Raw genomic sequence first — 21,587 nt, forward strand, 5'->3', positions numbered from 1 at the left:
AATAAAAACTAAACGAGCAGCGATAGAAATACACCGTTTGTTGCAATATGCTTGGGACAACAGTACATTTTCAGGCGGACAAACTTTCGAAATTACAGTAGTTACAATTTTCAACAACAGATGGCGCTGCAAGTGATGTGAAAGATATAGACGACAACACAGTATGTGGGTGCGCTATTCTGTACGTCGTCTTTCTGCTGTAAGCGTGTGCTGTTCACAACGTGCAAGTGTGCTGTAGACATCATGGTTTATTCCTTAGAACAGAGGATTTGTCTGGTGTTGGAATTCCACCGCCTAGAACACAGTGTTGTTGCAACAAGACGAAGTTTTCAACGGAGGTTTAATGTAACCAAAGGACCGAAAAGCGATACAATAAAGGATATGTTTGAAAAATTTCAACGGACTGGGAATGTGACGGATGAACGTGGTGGAAAGGTAGGGCGACCGCGTACGGCAACCACAGAGGGCAATGCGCAGCTAGTGCAGCAGGTTATCCAACAGCGGCCTCTGGTTTCCGTTCGCCGTGTTGCAGCTGCGGTCCAAATGACGCCAATGTCCACGTATCGTCTCATGCGCCAGAGTTTACACCTCTATCCATACAAAATTCAAACGTGGCAACCCCTCAGCGCCGCTACCATTGCTGCACGAGAGACATTCGCTAACGATATAGTGCGCAGGATTGATGACGGCGATATGCATATGGGCAGCATTTGGTTTACTGACGAAGCTTATTTTTACCTGGACGGCTTCGTCAATAAACAGAACTGGCGCATATGGGGAACCGAAAAGCCCCATGTTGCAGTCCCATCGTCCCTGCATCCTCAAAAAGTACTGGTCTGGGCCGCCATTTCTTCCAAAGGAATCATTGGCCCATTTTTCAGATCCGAAACGATTACTGCATCACGCTATCTGGACATTCTTCGTGAATTTGTGGCGGTACAAACTGCCTTAGACGACACTGCGAACACCTCTTGGTTTATGCAAGATGGTGCCCGGCCACATCGCACGGCCGACGTCTTTAATTTCCTGAATGAATATTTCGATGATCGTGTGACTGCTTTGGGCTATCCGAAACATACAGGAGGCGGCGTGGATTGGCCTCCCTATTCGCCAGACATGAACCCCTGTGACTTCTTTCTGTGGGGACACTTGAAAGACCAGGTGTACCGCCAGAAACCTGAAACAATTGAACAGCTGAAGCTGTACATCTCATCTGCATGTGAAGCCATTCCGCCAGACACGTTGTCAAAGGTTTCGTGTAATTTCATTCAGAGACTACGCCATATTATTGCTACGCATGGTGGATATGTGGAAAATATCGTACTATAGAATTTCCCAGATCGCAGCGCCATCTGTTGTTGAAAATTGTAACTACTGTAATTTCGAAAGTTTGTCTGCCTCAAAATGACTGTAGTCCCAATCATATTGCAACAAACGGTGTATTTCTATCGCTGCTCGTTTAGTTTTTATTGCCGTTTCAAATACACCGGTCAATTTTGAAACACCCTGTAAGTTACAGTTTTGACTTACGCACCTTTTGCTCAATACGCGCTTCATTATTTTCTGTGTCGGTAAACATTGTTCTACATGTGCTCCTTCTATAAAGCAAGTAAAGCTGACATCCTGTCTATAACAATGGACACCATTTTTACTACAGGATGAAAAGTTAACACACGTTCTCCCTCCATAGTAACTCGTCTATGTGATGAAGTACTCCCAACTATGAGACGTACTTCCGAATTCCTAGAGTCAAAGACTGTATTTCTGTGTGTGTGTCTGTCTGTGTGTATGTGTGTGTGTCTGAGCTTTATGTAGATGTCTGGTTCTCGGTTGTCTGTATGTGTCTGGTCACTTTTAAGTTGCTTCATTTCCCCTTTGGCTTTTGAAATCTGACAATTTTTGATAATTTACTTGTATTGGGTAGAGATATTTGTAGTGGTTATTCATTCTGATAATTACCAAGTTTTTCATATATGTGTGGGGTAATGGCTATATTACTTTAAAGAATTTGCAAGTGTAGAGTGAATAGTGTCGCACTTCGACATCTGATATTTTATTTATATCTCGTGCTAAAATTCCTGCTGCTTCTCGTTCCGACAAACACTGCGTTTTAGCGTACGCGAATGCTGAAATTCGTCTGATTGTTTAAATTTGTTTGAAGGATGTTTGTTGATATATATGCCATATAGAGGTTTGTTTCCTTAGGAAGTATCATTCTACGTGCAAACTAACATATAGTTTTGTGAGAAGAAAGTATGCGGGCCTTATTGAGTTCATAGACACAGCTCGAAATATTCACATTATACCACGTAGCTAGAACGATAATTAGTGTACATTTAATAAGATTGATTCATATTACGTAACAAGCAGGAGTTTCTTTAGTATACCTCCCGGAAAGACGACTATATAATTACTCAAGAACATTGAAATGATGTCACTATGCGCAAGAGTTTCTAGTTTCGATGCACTTTAGAAATATGAATCACATCTTGCGTCGTTTATCTTTCCTGTTGTAGCTCATTTCATTAATTAAGACTTGTAGCGGCGTGGCTGAAAACATCTTTTGACGCACAACTAGGGACAGGATTAACAGAGAAATCTGACACAATTATATAATAAAAGCGAAAACGTTCCGGTGAAAATAGGCCTGCAGACGAACCATTTACATCATCTACTTTTACAACTAAATGTACAAGATTACTCCGCAATTCACAGTCGAGTGTCTGGCAGATGGTTCGTCGAACAGCCTTCAAATTACTTAATTACTGTTTCACTCTTGAACAGCGTGTGGGAAAAACCAACACTTAATTTTTTCCGGGCGATTTCTGATTTCTCCTATTTTATTATGACGATCATTTCTCCCACTGTAGGGAGAAGCCAACAAAAATATTTTCACACTTTAAGGAGAAAGTTGGTGACTGCGAAGATATGGTTGTGAGCCGCCTGTGACTTCACTATGAAACATAGTCTTGTGATAGGGCTCTAATTTCATATTGGTCAGTTGTTTGAGACAATAACATGGAACTACCGGCCGCGCGGTCAGAGGCGTCTTGCCACGGATTGCACGGCCCCTCCCGCCGGAGGTTCAAGTCCTCCCTCGGGCATGGGTGTGTGTGTGTTGTACTTAGTATAAGTTAGTTTAAGTTAGTGTAAAGTAGTCTTTAAGTCTAGGGACCGATTACCTCAGCAGTTTTATCCCTCACGATTTCATCAGCATTTGAACATTTGGAACTACCGCGAGAAATGCATGGTTGAACACAAATGCGATTTCCAGCGACGCCTAAAGGCTACTCTGGTGTACTTGACCATGAACGACCTTTCGAATGTCCTCGACATGTTGCGAGTGCCAGTCGTGCTCAGAACAGTGTTCTGTGTATAAGTGAGTGCGTTTGTCGTAGGTAAGTGAATTCCAACGTGGGAAAATTGTTCGTGCCAGTGAAAGGGAGCCGAAGCATTGATGTTTAGGGAGACACCGTATCAAACAGTTGTACAACATACAGTGAAAGTGGAAAAGCGTAATCCGCTAAGTCACAACGCGGAAGGAAGCCTGTGTTGAGTAATCGTGACACCCGCTCGCTGAAGAGGATTTTGACGAAACTTACGGGGATGACATCTGCAGATATCACTGGAGAACTGAAAGTTGCACGCACGGATCCTGTCTGCATCAAAACGAATAGAAAGGTCTTCCACATGCCAGGGAACGTCGGTTAATTGGAATTGCGAAACCACTCCTCAGTGCTACGAATCCCGTTGATAGGAAAACGTGGTGCCTAAGCCATAAAACGTGAATTACGGATCAGTGAAGAATGTCATTTTGTCACATAACTCTTGTTTTACAGTGTTTCTAGCATCTGGCTGAGTTTACGTGCGGAGTGTCAAGTAAAGCGGGAGTTCGGTGATGATTTGTGCAGCCATACCGTGGGACTCCGTCGGCCTCATGGGTACTCCGTAACGTCGCGTTACTGTTAAGGGTTGCGTGACTGTTTTGGCTGATAAATTCCAAACCGTGATACAGTGGTTGTTCCCTAATTGTAATAGGGTGTTCTAAGACGACAAGTCCTGTTCATACAGCCCGCTTCGTCCAGGACGGTTTTATCAGCACGAGGCCAAACTGCATTAATCGTGGACACCACAGTCACTATATCTCAATTTATTCAGCCGTTGTTGTGTATTATGAAGAGAAAGCTGCGTGGACGCTGTCCGTCTACATCATCGTTTCCTGTAGTCACAAATGTTTTGTAGGACCTGCACTTATCCACGACTGGATGCTGTTATGTGAGACAACGAGTTTCCTGTACCGTGTTAGGTATGCTAATGTGTTGTGTACTGCTGTTTGCATACTTCTCTTCAACCCCTCTAGTGGCACACTTTGCTATCGATGTAAGCCTTAATTCACGCAGAAATGCACTACTGGTGCCCCTCTTCACGAACCACACGCTTGTCTCGCCTTTCCACATGTACCCCTCCGTTGCAGTTTCACCTATGGCATGGCAATCTGTATCGCTGTGGCCCGAAAGTAATCCCACCGACGGCAAGGTCCAATATTCATGAGAGGGTTGCATGTAACACAATATTATGTTGATAATAATTACTTTAATAACACAAAATAACAACAAAAAAGTACATTTTCTTCTTGCAATAAGCGTTTCGTTCGTTAACCTCCATCTTAACAAATGAAGTTATTCACACAAAGGTGGCGTCCCTGTGGCGTGTCGCTTCGTGATCCACGCCATATTCGTTTATACTCACGAGTGGCGCAACGAAGCGACACCTGTTGGAAGCGTTCAAATGGCGCGGTGTTGTTTACATACACTCAGGGTCATCTGATGTGCCTCGAAATTGTTTTATGTAAGAGATTCAAATCTACATATGTCGCTGTAGCTAGTATCTCACTAAATCTTTTGCTTTTCGTGTACAGAGTTAGAAAGCACTGTTTTAGGATTCGCGCACATTCATTGCTATGCAGTCTGTCTCCTTTAATTTTAATTTTTCCACGCTCTTATTATCAAACGTCACAGATTGAAAGTCAACTGGTTTATATTCCTTATACCCTATAAGTATTGTGATACTTCGCGTATGTTTAAACCACAGGGAAAATTATCAAAAGTTTTAATAAAGAACATAGTCGCTGGCCAATTTACGTTTTGTGGGTTTTAGGTCATAGGTTGCTGCGTACGAAATACAGCTAATATACGAAAATTTTTTAATTGGTCGAAGGAGATCAACACCTCGTTCCAGTTCCGAGTATAAGTGATACATTTGGAGGATACGGAGCGACGCGCTACACTCGATGCTATGACCTCGTGATAAGTGAATTTTGGCTCATGTTTCTCTTCTGTATACGGTTTATGACGTCTTTTAAAGTCATATTTTAAGTTAACATTGCATTAAGCTTTATTTTCACACAATTTATACACAGTCGCAAATCAACCGGGGTAGTTGTATACGCTGTATACCTCAATTTTTGTTGTCTCCACCAGCAGTTTCATTCACGAAACATTCAGTAACAGTACCGTCGCACAAATGGCTTGTGCTTCAGTGATCAATAATTGTGAAATGTGAGTTTGCTGCTGATATAACTACAGCATTTTGTGTTCCGTAGAAAGTACAACCACACAAGTCAAAAACACGTAACATTTATTTCAATACGAAGCAGCACAAGCAACAGCAGAATATACGGAAACATTTAACATTACTAGTCTTGCAGTTACGTTGGTCACGTAGAGTCAGCAAATCTATCATTCATTTGATACTTGCTCGTAGAAATTCAGTTTTTCAGTTGGGTTTTACTGTCACCTGTCAAGTAAGCCTTTCTTCTTGGAACGTTTTACTGGCGGTATTTTATCACACAAGATATCGAAAACAGAAATCTTATCTAGCGGCACATTTATTTTCCCAGTATGTCTCGAATTGAAACTTCCAGGCAGATTAGAATTCTTTGCTGGACCGAGCCTCGGACTCGGGTTCTTTCTCTTTCTCGTAAAAGGGCTCTACCAACTGAGTCGATTGTCTTTGGCGTTGGCAATGACTTGCATCAAATTTTCTGGGTGAAAGGATATTTTGTCCTTTTATAAGGATAAAATCTCTATGACACGATAGTAAACTCTCTCCCGCACCGAGGAACTTTAAGTTTGCCGCACTGAAATATTTACGGATGATCAGTTTTGGAAAAGTGTCCTAATATTTCGATTGTCTCTCAAAATATCTGCAGCATTTATGCTTATTTCCAAATGAAAATTATATGAATAATCCGAATTATAATCAAAATATTCCAGTTCCGTCGCTTTTCTTTGAATGCTGTCCTTCACTATGTGTAACACAATATAGAAACAGTTTTGAGCCGTTCTGTAAAAATGCTCGAAACTTTCTAGATACGTTACCATTTCTTTCATTATAGCAAATGTAAAACGTATGTTCTTCGCTGCTCAACATTTACGACTTAAAAAATATCCAGTGCATCAATAACTACGTCTGGTGAAGCTTCCCGCGTCTCTCTGGCAGCGTCACTTTAGTGATAATTGCTTACGTCACGCCGCCAGGTATTCGTGACTCTCTATTTCGGCGCGAATAGTGCCTAAGACAACGTCTAACGCTCCAGTACTATCTCAGAGTAGTAGAGGTTAAAGAAGAACCCGCACCAGCACCTGAATTTTTATGTCCGGTAACACCTCAGCATTTAAATATACAGTACTCTTGTTGATACGGTAGATCCGTAATGATGCAGGAGTACCTGAAGAAATTCGTAACTCTCTGGATTGACACGTACTGTATTTTATGCAAATGCGGCGACGACACGCGGAAGAATCTACATCTACATATATATTTACATGGGTATTCTGCAATTTACGTGCACCACCTTCACAACTCTCTTTTATTCCAATCTCGTATAGCGCGCGTAGAGAACGAACACATATATCTTTCCGTACGAGCACTGATTTCCCTTATGTTATCATGGTGATCATTTCCCCATTTGTAGGTCGACATGTACAAAGTAGTTTCGATTTCGGAGGAGAAAGTTGGTGATTGATTGGAATTTCGTGAGAAGATCTCTCCGCAACAAAAAACGCCTTTGTTTTAATGATGTACATCCCAAATCTTGTATCATATCAGTGACACTCTCTCACCTATTTCGCGGTAATACAAAAATGGATGCCCTTCTTTGAACTTGTTCGATGTACTCCGTTACTTATATCCGGTAAGGATCCCACACTGCACAGCAGTATTCTAAAACAGGATGGACAAGCGTAGTTTAGGCTTAATAGATCTGTAACATTTTGTAAGTGTCCGGCCGATAAAACGCAGTTTTTGGTTAGCCTCCCCACAATATTTTCTACGTGTTCCTTCCAGTTTAAGTTGTTCGTAATTGTATTCCTAGGTATGTAGTTGAATTTACGGCCTTTAGATTTGACTGATTTATCGTGTAACCGGAGTTTAAGGGATTCCTTTCAGCACTCATATGGATGACGTCACACTTTTCATTATTTATCGGCAAGTGCCAATTTTTGTGCCATACTGATATGTTTTGTAAATCGTTCTGCAATTTTTTTTGATATTCTGATCAGTTTATTAGACGATAAACAACAGCATCATTTGCAAACTTTCCGTCAGTTATTACAAACTGCTACCTCTCAGACAGGATATCACGATTCCAGTCACATAACTGAGACAATATTCCATAAGAACGCAATTTCACTTGAAGCTTCTTGTGTGGTGCAGTGGCAAATGTCTTCTCGAAATCTAGAAACACGGACTCAACTAGAAATCCCTTGTCAGTAGCACTCAACACTTGCTGCGGTTAAAGAGCTAGTTGTGTTTCACAACAACGATGTTTTCTAAATCAGATTTGACTATATGTCAGCAGACCGTTCTCTTCGAGATTATTCTTTATGTTCGAACACAATATATGTTTCAAAATCCTACTGCATATTGACGCTAATGACATGGGCCTGTAATGTAGCGGATTATTCCTACTACCTTTCTTAAATATTGGTGTGACCTGTGTTACTTTCCAGTCTTAAGGTACAGATCTTTCATCTAGCGAGCAGTTGTGTATGATTGTTAAGTATGGACATATTGTATCAGCATACTCTTAAAGGAACCTAACTGGTATACAGTCAGGACCAGAAGATTTCATTTTATTAAGAGTTTTAAGTTGCTTCACTGATCCGAGGGTATATAATTCTAAGTTACTCATGTTGGCACCTGCCCTTGATTCGAATTCTGGAAGATTCACTTTGTCTCTTTTGGTGAAGAAATTTTGAAAGGCTCTGCTTGGTAACCCTGCTTTAGCAGCACCGTCATCGATGGTATTTCCATTGCTATCGCGCAAAGAAGGCATCGATTGTGTCTCATATACGACCGGAATCTTTTTGGATTTTGTGCCAAGTTTCTAGACAAAGTTTCGTTGTGGAAACTATTATAAGCATGTCACGTTTAAGTCGGAGCTAAATTTTAAGCTTATGTAAAGGACCGCCAATCTCGCAGATTTTGGGTCTGTTTAGAGCAACACACAAATATCTCCGAAGGCAATACAACATAATGTCCCGCATCTGAGGACACCTCTGCTGACCTTCCACCAACAGAAAGGACACAGTGGTGCAAATCCCAGAAAGTGTGAACTACTTAAAATTTGAGCAAGGAAAAATCGCCTGAGAATTTTGGGAATTAAACGCAATGATCTATAGTTTTATGAATTTTCAACTTTACAATCCTTCCTTTATATGGAATTAAATATGAATTACAAGACACTGTTTCGTTAATTAATATACTGTCATACGGTTCCTGTGAATAAAAATCTATTCAAGTTTTATCAGTATTCTCATCTTGCCGCATGCCAAGATAGCGCTTTCGTATTAGTTCGTAAAATTCCCAAAATAATTATGTTTATACAGAAATGAAACATTGTAAATGTAGGTAGAGTAGGCGAATGATAAGGGTCCTTAGGTAAGATTGAATAACTGCTAGAATGTGTAAATTACAGGTGTTTCAACAGTCAAGAAGCTACATGCAGTCACTTAAAAAGTCTTGGGAACAGAAACTATACTCGATGATTGGAGTACAGGAATAATTCATCCAGTCCAAAGAAAAGATGAGACTAACCCCAACAACAGAAGGAAGTTCTCTCTTTCCGGTGACTCAAAAAATTATTTAAAAAATATTACAACACCGGCTGGTACTGCACCTGGATCAGCAATTGAAAGAGTACCAAAGAAATTTCAGACAAATTTGATTTTGTGTGGAAAAGTATTATATGCGAAATTTTTAATCAGTTATGGAAGAATGAGGAAACTTATGGAAGGTCTCCCAGAAATGCTGCGATAGACTTCGTGGAGTTGTAGAGTGTGTCCTGAGGAACAACCTGTGGATAGAAACCCGCATGAGGAAATGTCATCCCATGACGCTACAGAGCGCCGGTGCCAACCACTAGGTGACTCCATAGGCGGCAAACGTTGCTTTGTACGCTGACGCAGGTGGAATGTCTAGCAACGTTCTTTCTTAATCAGTGATCGGGATTGTGTGCTACGATTGAGAAAGTGGAGCTATCTGCTGCGTAGAAAGGTTTTATCTTTCATGAACGTGATGCTTTGTTGCCTCGGTGGGTGACGGTTTTGGAGATCCACAGTTTAGTTTTGTCCTGAAACCCTCTAAAATCTCTAATGTTTCTCGGTATACAGGAAAAAGCCAAACTGCTGATGGAAACCTATGTCTGAAACTGTCACCCACCAAGGCATTAGAGCATCGCATTGACAGGAGTCAAGGCGTCTCTATGTACCAGCTAGCTCCATATTTTCCAGTGGCAAACGTGGCAATTAGTTGCCATCGCTGAATAGCGAACAACATTGCTAGATATAACACCTGTTATCCGTCAGCGTACATAGTCATGTTAGCCATCTAAGGAATGTCTTAGTAGGAGACGCCGATAGCTGTAAATTCAGCGCTCCTTAGCGTAGTTGAATGACGCATCACGCACAGATTCATTTCATAGATTTGTTCCTCAAGACACCCTCCACAACCTCTCATAGTTTATCACAAGATCTCTTGGACACCCTGCATTACATTTGTGAACTAACAGGAAGCATATGATTCGACTGGCAGGGAAAGACTATTCAACACCATAAAAACGTTTGGAGCTGAAAAAAATGACTGGCAATCACAAAATACAGAATAGTGAACGCAACTCAAATTTGTAAACGAAACCACAGAGGCTTTTGATAACATAACTGATGTAAGACAAGGAGATGGATTCTCCAGATTACTATTCAATGACACACTAGCACATGTAATTATCGAATGGAAGAAAAGAAAAATTACAGAAGCATAACATAGAGAAAGAGGAATACTCTGAGACTTCATTGTTTGGCTTTTGCAGATGAGCTTGTCAGATTAACTGAATTTATAGAAGATGCAACAATGTAGATAAATCTCCTCCACAAGACAGCTTCAAAGCAATGCCTAAGTATAGCTTTTAAAAACATAGAGTATATGACAGATACGTAGGGGTCACCGAAACACATGTAAACTGAACATAGGAATTAAAAAGGTTACAAAATTTAAATAGTAAATGAAAAAATACAACCAGCCATTGGGCAAAGTACGTAACTTAGCAAGGCAGTGAACGTGGAAGTGTCTTTTGAATTAATAAAGAAACCTGGATACCCAGGAACCCTTAAACAAAAATGCAAAACGCCTGCACTACAACACTGTCATTAAACTAGAATGTCGGCATGTTGAGGAATACCTTTCCTGAAATACAACTAGACAATCAGGTGAAATAGCAAAGAAGGACAGAAAATAATCAGGAAAAATCATGGGACCAAAGTATGACAACGGCAAATGGAAATTAAAATATAATAAAAAGTTAGACACCATGAAGTAAAGAAGAGTAGTAGCCATGGATGCCAACAAAGATAAGATAAAACAAGAATAACAAAACTAGTGCTTTATTTTCTTGACCGACACCCCAAAAGCAGCAATGAAGTGGATCGACGAAGTAAAGCAGACCTTAGGGAAATGGAAGTAAAGGAAGTAAATGGGGGAAAATGAAAGATACAGAAAAGTTAGAGCAACGTAAAATGTTTGAAGGGTTTCCAGAAGAAAAAGACAGTAGCACCCTGTGAAAAAAGAAAGGAACAACACACGGATAGAATGAAAAACTACTGGAAGGAGAGAGAGAAAAAGAAGGGGTACATTCGTTACTTCAGGTGCTGCTCAGGTGCCAAACAAATTTAAGCACCACAGGAAGGAAGATCGTTTTACTAATGAATGTAAAGATAGTGCAGTTATCTCAAAATGTGAAATCTTTATACATACTTACGTTATGAAATCATCAACTAGCCCCCGTACCCCACAGATTTATTATAACTAGTACACATCATACTGAGGTTTCAGGCGGTCATAGCCACACATTCTAAATTCTTTCAATAAAGGATCGTATTTGCACTTACTTATATGGGAATATTTGAGATAAAACTATACATCACAAATGCCAGTTTTCGCTGGTAATGTTGACATAATTTGTAAAAAGTGACAAAGACCAGAGGCCAAAGTACAAGATCTCGTATTTCAAAATATTATCTTCTCGTAACAGACAGATTTAAACGTCTCATTTATTCTCAGATACAAGTAAAAGGGTAAGCACAGACGTACTACAGTGGTTCCCAACCTTAATGAGACCATTACTCCAAAGCGTAATCAGATATTGGCTGATACACTACGTCTCTCCCCCCCCCCCGCCCCCATTGTCCCCACCATCCCTCCCCTCATCTGTGCCCCAGTTCCCAACAACATCAGTAATAAGGCACAACTGAACTTTGGAACAAAACAGTATTTTCTTTTAACATTTTTATTTTAAAAATTATGACTGGTAAATTCAATGTAGTATTTATAGTTATTCCCTTAAACCCCTAACTAATGAATCAATTAGACAATTGGTACTGAATTTTTATAATAATCTTTTCTACAAAATGATGTAACAATTCTCAGTGCTAATTATCGACTCTTGCTTCACCCACACCCGCACTCCCATATAAAATAAACCAAGTCAAATGGTGTGCCCTACAATTCTTGTTTTTAAAAAACCTGATTGCTGGAGTCCATACTTCTAAACTGAAGACTTAAGGCTGCCAATGCTTCGTTTCTGACCACTGCAACTAGTAATAATAATCTCAGTAATAATAATACGGTGAAGACCCTACAACAGTTACTGTTGTGTCGTACTACCAATTAGTTCGCTTACATGTTGTGAAGCGAATAATGAAGCAGTTTCAGGTCTACTGCAGGAACTACTTCAATTCGGAGAAAGTGGTTCTGTGATATCTATATGTGTAAGTTTTACTGTGATACACGCATGGTACAAAGTATAAATTACTTGTGTAGTGAGTGGACTATGTGATGAAGATGTTGTTCATACATTCGTATCACAAACTGTAGCCTACACCACAATTTGTCACGCGTTAATGCTAATATTTGTAAGAGAAGATGTAGTTGTTGGTAACTTCTGTAATCAATGTAAGTTTCCTGAAATAGTGATACCAGTAATAATATTATATAGTTCTGTTTTGAGACCGACAGAGTGTACTTCTGGAAACATCCCCAGGCTGTGGCTAAGCCATATCTCCGCAATATCCTTTCTTTCAGGAGTGCTAGTTCTGCAAGGTTAGCAGAAGAGATTATGTAAAGTCTGGAAGGTTGGAGACGAGATACTGGCAGTAGTGAAGCTGTGAGGACGGGGCGTGAATCGTGCTTGGGTAGCACAGATGGTAGGGAACTTGCCCGCGAAAGGCAAAGGTCCCGAGTTCGGGTCTCGGTCCGGCACGCAGTTTTAATCTGCCAGGAAGTTTCAGTGTACTTCTGTTTTCATCCTTAGGAAATTTATTTTACCTATCTGGCGGTAGTTACTGGAGATCAGAAATAGCGCGACTACAAGTACTGTGGATGGATGCGTTAGAAATCAAGGCGCCGCTATTGTTCCGCAAGAATGATGAGTGCTTGAACGGTGACACTGTGGTCTCTTCATACTCGTCGCGTGCAAAATTGTTAGGCTAGTTGTGGCTTGCACGAAAAGTGTATGCATGGACAGGGTAAACGACCGATTGGTGGGACCAGATAGTCTTTAAATAATTTAGTTTTTGAGACTGTGGAAGGTGAAAGGCGGAACTTAAGGCTGTGCAGTATACGCGACTGCAGTTGTTTTCCTTTAGCGGAACAGTAATTTTCGGAATAAATTCGGTGCAATAGTCCACGCTTCACACAGAAACCCTGCAACTCCATGGTTGTATTACAGTTTACTTCACGGTAACAGGGTCAAAGAAATGTCATTGTTATATCCCTGTGACAAAAAATCGTGCTGTATTAGAAATATTTTAGCCATGGGAAGTTGCGCTTACGGGCTAACAGCTATATGCCTATCTTATCATATATTTCTATAACTTTTTAGAAGAGTGCTGTAACTTTTAATGATTAAACAGCATTTACATAACACACTTCTCTCTCATCTCCTTCTTTCTTGTACTGCCGTGACCGACTCGGTACCTTGTCGAAAGGGCATGTATGTGAACGTAGTTGTTGGACATTCTAAATATCATAAATGATGTATATTAAAATTTCACACTAGTTGCATAAGACTGGCGCTACTTGGGCCACTTTCTGAATTCAAAACATGTTTGCTTTAAATACACGCTACTATGATCGTAAGCGTTAGCTGACTTTGAGACTAGACGTGGTGAGCTTATGTTAGTCAAGAATACGTTTAAGGCGACAAACGTGCTATTATCAACATCTCACATGCTTTGAAAGAGGTCGTGTAACAGGACTACGGGAATGTGGCTGTTCCTTCTGCGATACTGCAGAAATATTTGTCAGGAATGTAGCCACTGTGCATAATTGCTAGCAGCCAGATTGCTAGGAGCGTTGGTTATAGGAATGTACGGTCGCAAGAGGATCTGGCTCTGGAGGCCCACCGGGCACTACCGAGAGGCCAGACCATCGTGTGGCTCTGGCGCTTCTGCAGCAGCAATTTAAGCAGCAAAATGGTTCAAATGGCTCTGAGCACTATGGGACTCAACTTCTGAGGTCATTAGACCCCTAGAACTAGAACTAGTTAAACCTAACTAACCTAAGGACATCACACACATCCATGCCCGAGGCACGATTCGAACTTGGGACCGTAGCGGTCTCGCGGTTCCAGACTGCAGCGCATAGAACCGAACGGCCACTTCGGCCGGCTTTAAGCAGCAGTTGGTACCAAAGTGACATAACGAACTGTTGCAAATGGGTTGCTTCAAAGACATCTCCGTGCCAAACGGCAAGTAAGGTGCACTCCACCACAATTTGTGAACTCCGTGGTGTCAAGCGAGACTACATTGGAGTACAGCTGTAATTTCTGATTAAGGCTGGTTCAGTTGAGGGCCTGCAGCCAATCTGCCTGGACCTACGCGGAGGTTTCGGAAAGCGATTTCATATGACATCAGTATCACTTTTGTGGTTATCCGACGCGTCCTGACCGCAGATTTGTACATCAGTCTGATGATTTGACAAGCTGTGCTACAATTCATAAGCAGCATTCCAGGGATGTTTTACAACAAGATTACGCTCGCTCACATACCAATATTGTAACCCAAACACGCTCCACAGAGTGTCATATTTCCCTGACCTTTCTGATCACCACATCTACTCCAGCCGAGCACTTGCCGGACTTCATCGGACGACTACTCCTGCGTCATCCACAAATGGCATTAAAGAACCCTACTTTGACCACTCGAGTGCAGCAGGCATGGACTCCATCCCACGAACTGATATCTGACACTTGTACAACACAACTCAAGAACGTTTGCGTGCTTGCATTCAACATTCTGGCAGTTACACAGGTTATTAATGTATCAGAATTTCACGTTTGTAAACTCGCGCTGTCATTAGCATGTGGGCTTGCAATGTTAATCACTTAAATCTTGTACGTAGACGAATATATTCCTGAAATATTGTTAATCTAAATTAATAATTTTTTTGTGTGTGTTACGTTTTTCTTCCGCGAGAGAGAGAGAGAGAGAGAGAGAGAGAGAGAGAGAGAGAGAGAGAGAGTTCGATTATATAGAGCTCATTTCTAATCAGTGGTTACTACCCTCAGGTTAGGAAACACTGCTGTAGGTGATGCAGGAGTACATACAGTAAGGAAAGTTGTACAGCCTGTTTGCACAGGAGTGACCCCAGAGAACAGCAGGCGTAACAGAGGGAGTATGCGGCTGGTAGCGACGTACCAGGGCGTGTGGCAGCTGTGGGTGAGCGTCATGTAGCGGACCCCTAGCGTGTAGAGGACCCGCAGCACGGCCAGGCTGCTGCCGATGCTGTGGCCGCCCTCGACACCGATCAGGCTGGCGATGCGGCGTGCCGCATGCGCCGACATTATCTCTGCAACATCACGGGCACTCGCCGTCAACAGGCCAGGCAGTTTGTATTTTGTCTCGGTGGGTAGTGGTCCAGGAAAGGATTCAAAACCCATTGTAAGCAGAAGACAAAAAATCATAAAAGGGACGCTATTCAGCGATAAAACTACAGTAAAATTGCAAAGGAATCATAAATTATTATTTACTTAATTGAATGCTATTCAGAAGAAAAATCACTTACGCAGTACAATACTATGCTTCAATTAGCATTTTGCGGAACAAATGCATCCAACTAATCATACATATCTAGTGTATTGGTAATGTCGCTATAAACATACAGAAATGTGAGATGATGAAGTCGACCTTGAAACACGGTTGATCGTAAATAAGTTTTCAGTCGATTTATAAACAGAAACTTCATTCATTAGAACAGGATACTCTACGAATCGTAATTGGCAAACATACAAATCCTTGAGCTCTGGAAATAGTCCTAGTCTGTTCACATTTTCTTTAAAAACTGACTACTTTCCTCAAATGTATGGTCTGCTCTAGTCATTTTCTCTATCACTTAATACTCGTTCTCCAACAGTCTTTTTTGTAAATATTACAGTTTCATTGACATATGAGCATGTTGAAAAGTACATTTTTTAACGATTTGAAAAATTTCGCAGAATCGCTGCCTCATTGAAGCAATCAGTTGGTCTAAAACTTCAAAACTGGACTTCCTGAAAATTTATTGAAGTGTGATGAATTAAATTATTTCACTGTTACCTCGATTGCGACTTTCCGGAACTCTTTGCTGAAATGGAACTTCAGCTTCGTCAAGTTGAAGATGAGCAACAATTTGAAAACTGTTATTTCAGATTTCCTGAAATTTAATAAACAAGAAGGCCTTGTAACATCAGTAACAGCTTCTGTTGTTTCATACAATTCAATGATAGAAAGTTAAGACTTCTATAATTCAACGTTTCAATTTTTTACTGTACGAAAAATTGAAATAAGCGTTGTTGAGTTAAAACAGCACTCAAATCATTGCAAGTAATCACAGAATCGGGTCGCTTTGGCTGATATCATATTATCAATTCCTTTGTCAATAGAATTGTCGTACAAAACCTGCACCATTTGTTTTTAATTTGCCCTTACTGCCTTCAGAGGTCGTATTTGCACTATTTATCGGTAAAATAAAAGTACATATAAATATCAAACAATAATCACAGTTCATTACAGTTTTTATTGAGATAAATACGTTGTTGAACAGTAGAATAATAGATAAGGTAAACATCATTCAGTGTCTTTCTCTCCTTTCGTCTGCCACTTTTTCAACGGAGGACAGTGTTTCGGTGAGTTCGGTACAAAATTTATTAAATATTGCGCTACTCCATTAAATTTCGATGGTGGTAAAATATCTTCAGTACCATCCTGAAACATAGGATCATGGTTACGAGCGTTATAATGCACAAACAATGTTACAGGATCTTATTTGTGAATTCGTGACTGCATTCCTCAGACTCTGTCAGAAATATTTGATTCCTGCCGTAACATTGGCCTTTGATGTTCGAGTGTGTTAACTTGTGCACAGCTAAAAGGTCTTTCACGAGATAAACCAAGGTTCCTGTAGAACCACTGTTCGTAGAATAAACGCCAATAAAATACTCATTCGCTGCGAGGTCATCAAAACCGACTCTGAGGCAAACAGGAATTAGTTCAGTTTGCGTACGCCAGAAGTTTCATCCAGTAAAATTGAAAATAAAATCGTCATTTTTTATCATTTCGTTCATAATTCCTGACAAGTCTATAGCTGCCGTCAGCCCGAGAGTTTCATTTTCATGAAAGTGTTGAAGTCATTTGTAGCCATCTCTTTGTAATCAAGATTTTAATTCTGCCTGTGTTCTGCTCAAGCCTTTAAAAAGTCAGGAAGTTGGAATTTTAATTGTTATTACTATCTCTCCAGGACCTTAGTGTACTGAATACTTTCGTAACGCGTTTCGATTATCCATCATTTGTGTCAAGCGAAGTGACAATATCCATTGAACAATGTCATAAGTTTCAACCGGTTTTAATGGTTAGGTGCATTTAATATGAAGAAAATGTATTACGTGAATCCTTATCGGCTCTGCCCCATGCTACCAGTTTCAAAATCAGTGGCAATTGACGCTGCTTTCTACTTCATGGGCCACCTGTCGAAAGTGATTATTAACTTGCGTGCGCAGATTTCAGTACAGATATGACAAATTGGATGATTATGTCTGTTGAGTTGAGGCCATGACTTATGCTTCATTTAATTTTTAAAATCTGAAAACACTTAAGAGGTTTTTACGGCTGACGCTAAAAACAATAACATATTTTTGTGTTATGGGAAATACATGTAGATAAACGGAAAATCATAGAGACAATTGGAATGAGGTTCATCTTCTGCACTACAATGCAGTTTTTATTTATTTTTCAAATACATAATACATTCCGACACTTCAAGTTAAGTTTGTAGACAAGAGACGACTAAATTATATCATTTTCGCGCTTCTCGTAAACCGCATAAATTTAGACTACTGTCGATTCTCGAAAACTTGACACTCGATAATTTCAAACCCTCAATAATTTGAAATTCGTCCAGGTCCCTTGAAAGATACTTGATAAATTGGAAAAAAGGATCAATGTGTTTTGGCTACCTCGGTAAGATTAAGCTCTGACTCTGAGGACATCTCGCCAACGCCTTGTGTTTTGAAGACTGGGCTTCCGGACTCTCTATAATTTCAGGTCTATCTACATGATTTCCACTGAAGCATCCCTGCAAGCGAGATTCCCAGTACAGGCACGGTTCACCTGTCGCTTCTTTCTCCGACCTATATACTCGTACCACTGTCTGCAGTCTACTTACATGCCGTGTTGTACTCAATCCGTGTTTCCTGAAACAGTGAAATGCCATGAATGTTGAAAACAGCAAGTATCTTTCAAGTAACAAAAAAAAAAGAGATGTGAAGAATGGAATTTCGGAAAAAGGTCGGAAAAGAGTTCACTATTTTACTGTCTACACTGTCAATGATTTAAAAAAAAACAAAGATCGTGTCATCTGAAGCGTTTCAAGCACAGGAAGAAAGGATCGATTAAGAGCGAATGTTCTCGCCTTGAGGAGTGCTAGATCAAGTGGGTAAAGCAGTGCAGAGGACACAGGGTTCGTGAAGGTGGTTTATCTTAAAGGAAACAGCCAAGTCCTTTGAACAGCCTCTTGGCACTGAAGGATTTGCGACGAGTGAATGGTAGTTCTGAATATATATATATAAAGAACGAAAAAATCTTCAGGGCGTAACGTTAAAAAAATCTATGTGAAGAGTGACAGTTTAGGTAAATCCTTTTATACTCAATGAACTTTTAAATTGCTATGACAGCGCAACATATTCCACAGATCATCCTGATCGAACCAAACCATCCAAAGACTAAATGAGCAAAGGAGGAAAACTGAGCAACGATAGAATAAATGCCTTTCTAGCCTGTAACATAGGCGGTTCTCAGAAGCTGAAACCTCTCATTCCAGGGGAATCTGCGAAATCACCCTGCTCTCAAGGGAATAAAGTCGCTTCCCACAACTTATCACTCAAACAAAATATCGTGGATGACGATGAACTTGTTAAATGAATGACTGCCCCAGGTTAACAGTTGCATGAGAAAGGATAAACGAAATATTTTACTGTTTTTGGACAACTGTGTCTTACATAACAGACCACCGTCATTATGATTCGTAAAATTGACTTTCTTCAAACCCAATGCGATATCAAGACTTGGCCATTAGATATGAGCATAATAGAAATTTTGAAAAATCTCTACGCAGATATTTTGTTCCACTTGCGATGAACAGCATTACAAAACGCGAGAAGGCAACCATCATATTTCGGCCGCTTTGTCCTTGGTTGATAGGCCTGGTAAAATGTCAGCACTACAGCTCTTTATAACTGATACAGAAGATGCTGATTTGTAACGCAAATATATTACGTGGAATAGATATCAGGGTCGCCATAGTTAACTAGACAGTCCTGCTGAAACTCTTCCCAGCTGTGATGATTGACCCTTCGGAATTTCGTTCATGTTCACGATGATATCAGTGACTATGGTTTTCTACCGATGCTAAACTATTGGCCTGTCAGAATGGGGACGAGGATGATAACGAAAAACAACCTCCTAATTCAGTTACTTTCAGCTAGGCAAGGTCATCTTTCCACAGTCTACGGTCCTGTGCTTAATCGCCATCGAAAATTCGATCATCACCCCAGAAAATTCACTGGACTGTGCTAAATAGGAGTCACTCTCCCAAATGGGAATTACAAACTGTTTTTCAATATGACTTGTAACATTTTGATTGTTATGGTTTTCATGTAACCTAGGTATGTACTATATGCATGTACGTATGTACTACGTCGCACATTATTAAAATTAAGGTGTATCTAATTCGTATGTACAACAATTTTCTTTCAGTCATACTCTAGTTGAATTTTCTCCTAAGCCCCTCTAGATTATTTGATTTCGTATTATTTATAACCCTTGTTTTCCTTAAGCTTTTCCTGTTCCTCTGGATTTAATATGACGCAGAGTCGACTGTACATGCTTTGAACGGTAAAATTATAGCAATACACACTTGCAGTTACAGTTTAGTTCTTTATTTTCTACAAATAAGAATAACATTGACAGTACTGTCTGTTATTCTATATTTAAAAAAAATCTCATAAATCTCATCGATTTTATAGTACACATACGATTTTCAATGTCAGCTTCCTAAACCAGTTCACTGCTATGCTAAAGCCTCCCAAAGATGGTACAGGGGGCTCCTCCATATTCTGCTGCTAAACTGCTTTCTCTACTTGTTCCGCTCTTTTTTCCTTTTGCTTCTGCTTCTCACAACGAATATATCAGTGACCATTTTGACTGATTCTACATTACCCCTCTGTTCAGTAAGAGGAAAACCCAAGATAAATCTCAGTCTAATCGTAGACGGTTTCTTACTCATATGTAATTCGTAATTCACTACGAAGAATTTAACTTTCTAATACGACAGTATGAGTATCGCAGAAAAACAGATACGTACTGACGTACGTACGCTACAAGTTCATCGGAAAATCGACTGCCGAAGCTAACGGCAAACAGTGTTTGACGAAAAATAATTTCAGTAATTAGTTTATTATTGTAAATCTGGCGTGCGATCTGTGGCATAATAAACGCTTAATAGTCTGATAAGCGGCTTTTACTGCTCGTCTACGGTAAGGGCTCAGAATGAGCAACATGTTTCAAGAAATTAAAAAATACGGACAGGAAATATAATTCTTCTTTCAGCCACATCTCGTACCTTTTCTTTAAGTTAGTAACCTCGATCGCACATTTTTACAAATGCATGTGTTCCCACACTTAGAGAATGTTGGGGGACAGCTGCCCCATTCAGAACGACTACTAAAGCTCACGGCTTTGCAGCGATCGGTTGAGATCGTAATGTTCCGTTTCAGACAGCAGGGTTTCCAAACGTGCGGCATCAGCGGCAGCTTCAGCACTGTGGTAGATTAGTAATGTCACCACGCATTCATGATGTTGCTGTCTCAGTTAATAATGCCTGCGTTACCGTTAGCGATAGAAGTTCCTGCAAAAGACGTGGATGCTATCCAGGGTGTTGTAGCAGAAGGGCTAGTGTCTGCGAGAGCAGTTGTCCCAAAAGTTGGAGAGATCTCGCACTAAGCTGTAAGTGTGCCATTGTGAACTGCAGTTAGCACTGCTGTTCCGTGAACATTCTCTCAGTGTATATGTGAGTGCGTGCTGAAAACTTATGTCTCCGAATGTTTTAGGTGAAACCTTTTATACATTCTTAAATGAAAGAAAAGCTATTAACATTCTACATATCTATTCTTAATATCTACATATTTTCAGCCCTCTGGCGCTAGAGGGAACCGAATTGTAGCGTATAACATGGCGATGTGTAACGTAACTATGTCGGTGCGTGAGAAACAGCGTGCTGTAATCGAGTTTAGAATTCTAAGGGTTCATCCACAAACGGAGAACCCCCTCCATCAGCATGACAGTGTCAGACGACACACGGGCGCTGTCCCATCCGCAACAATCCGACGCCTTGGGTCCACTGACATCTATCATTCTCCATGCAGTCCCGATTCGGCACCATGCGATTTTCACATGCTTCCAAAATTGAAGAACGCCTTCGAGGACTTCACACTGACAGTGATG

At 40.5% G+C, this 21,587-nt stretch overlaps 1 protein-coding gene across 1 annotated transcript in view; it reads right to left on the reverse strand.

The window, feature by feature from the left end:
• The window catches only part of LOC124789039 (dipeptidase 1-like), a 169,110-nt gene that overhangs the window by 64,018 nt on the left and 83,505 nt on the right, over positions 1-21,587 (reverse strand). Inside the window, exon 4 of the mRNA XM_047256329.1 lies at positions 15,252-15,402. Coding sequence (XP_047112285.1) covers positions 15,252-15,402 — 151 coding nt within the window. The remainder of the gene's footprint in view (positions 1-15,251; positions 15,403-21,587) is intronic.

This window comes from Schistocerca piceifrons, chromosome 3, assembly GCF_021461385.2.
Source record: "Schistocerca piceifrons isolate TAMUIC-IGC-003096 chromosome 3, iqSchPice1.1, whole genome shotgun sequence".
NCBI lineage: Eukaryota > Metazoa > Arthropoda > Insecta > Orthoptera > Acrididae > Schistocerca > Schistocerca piceifrons.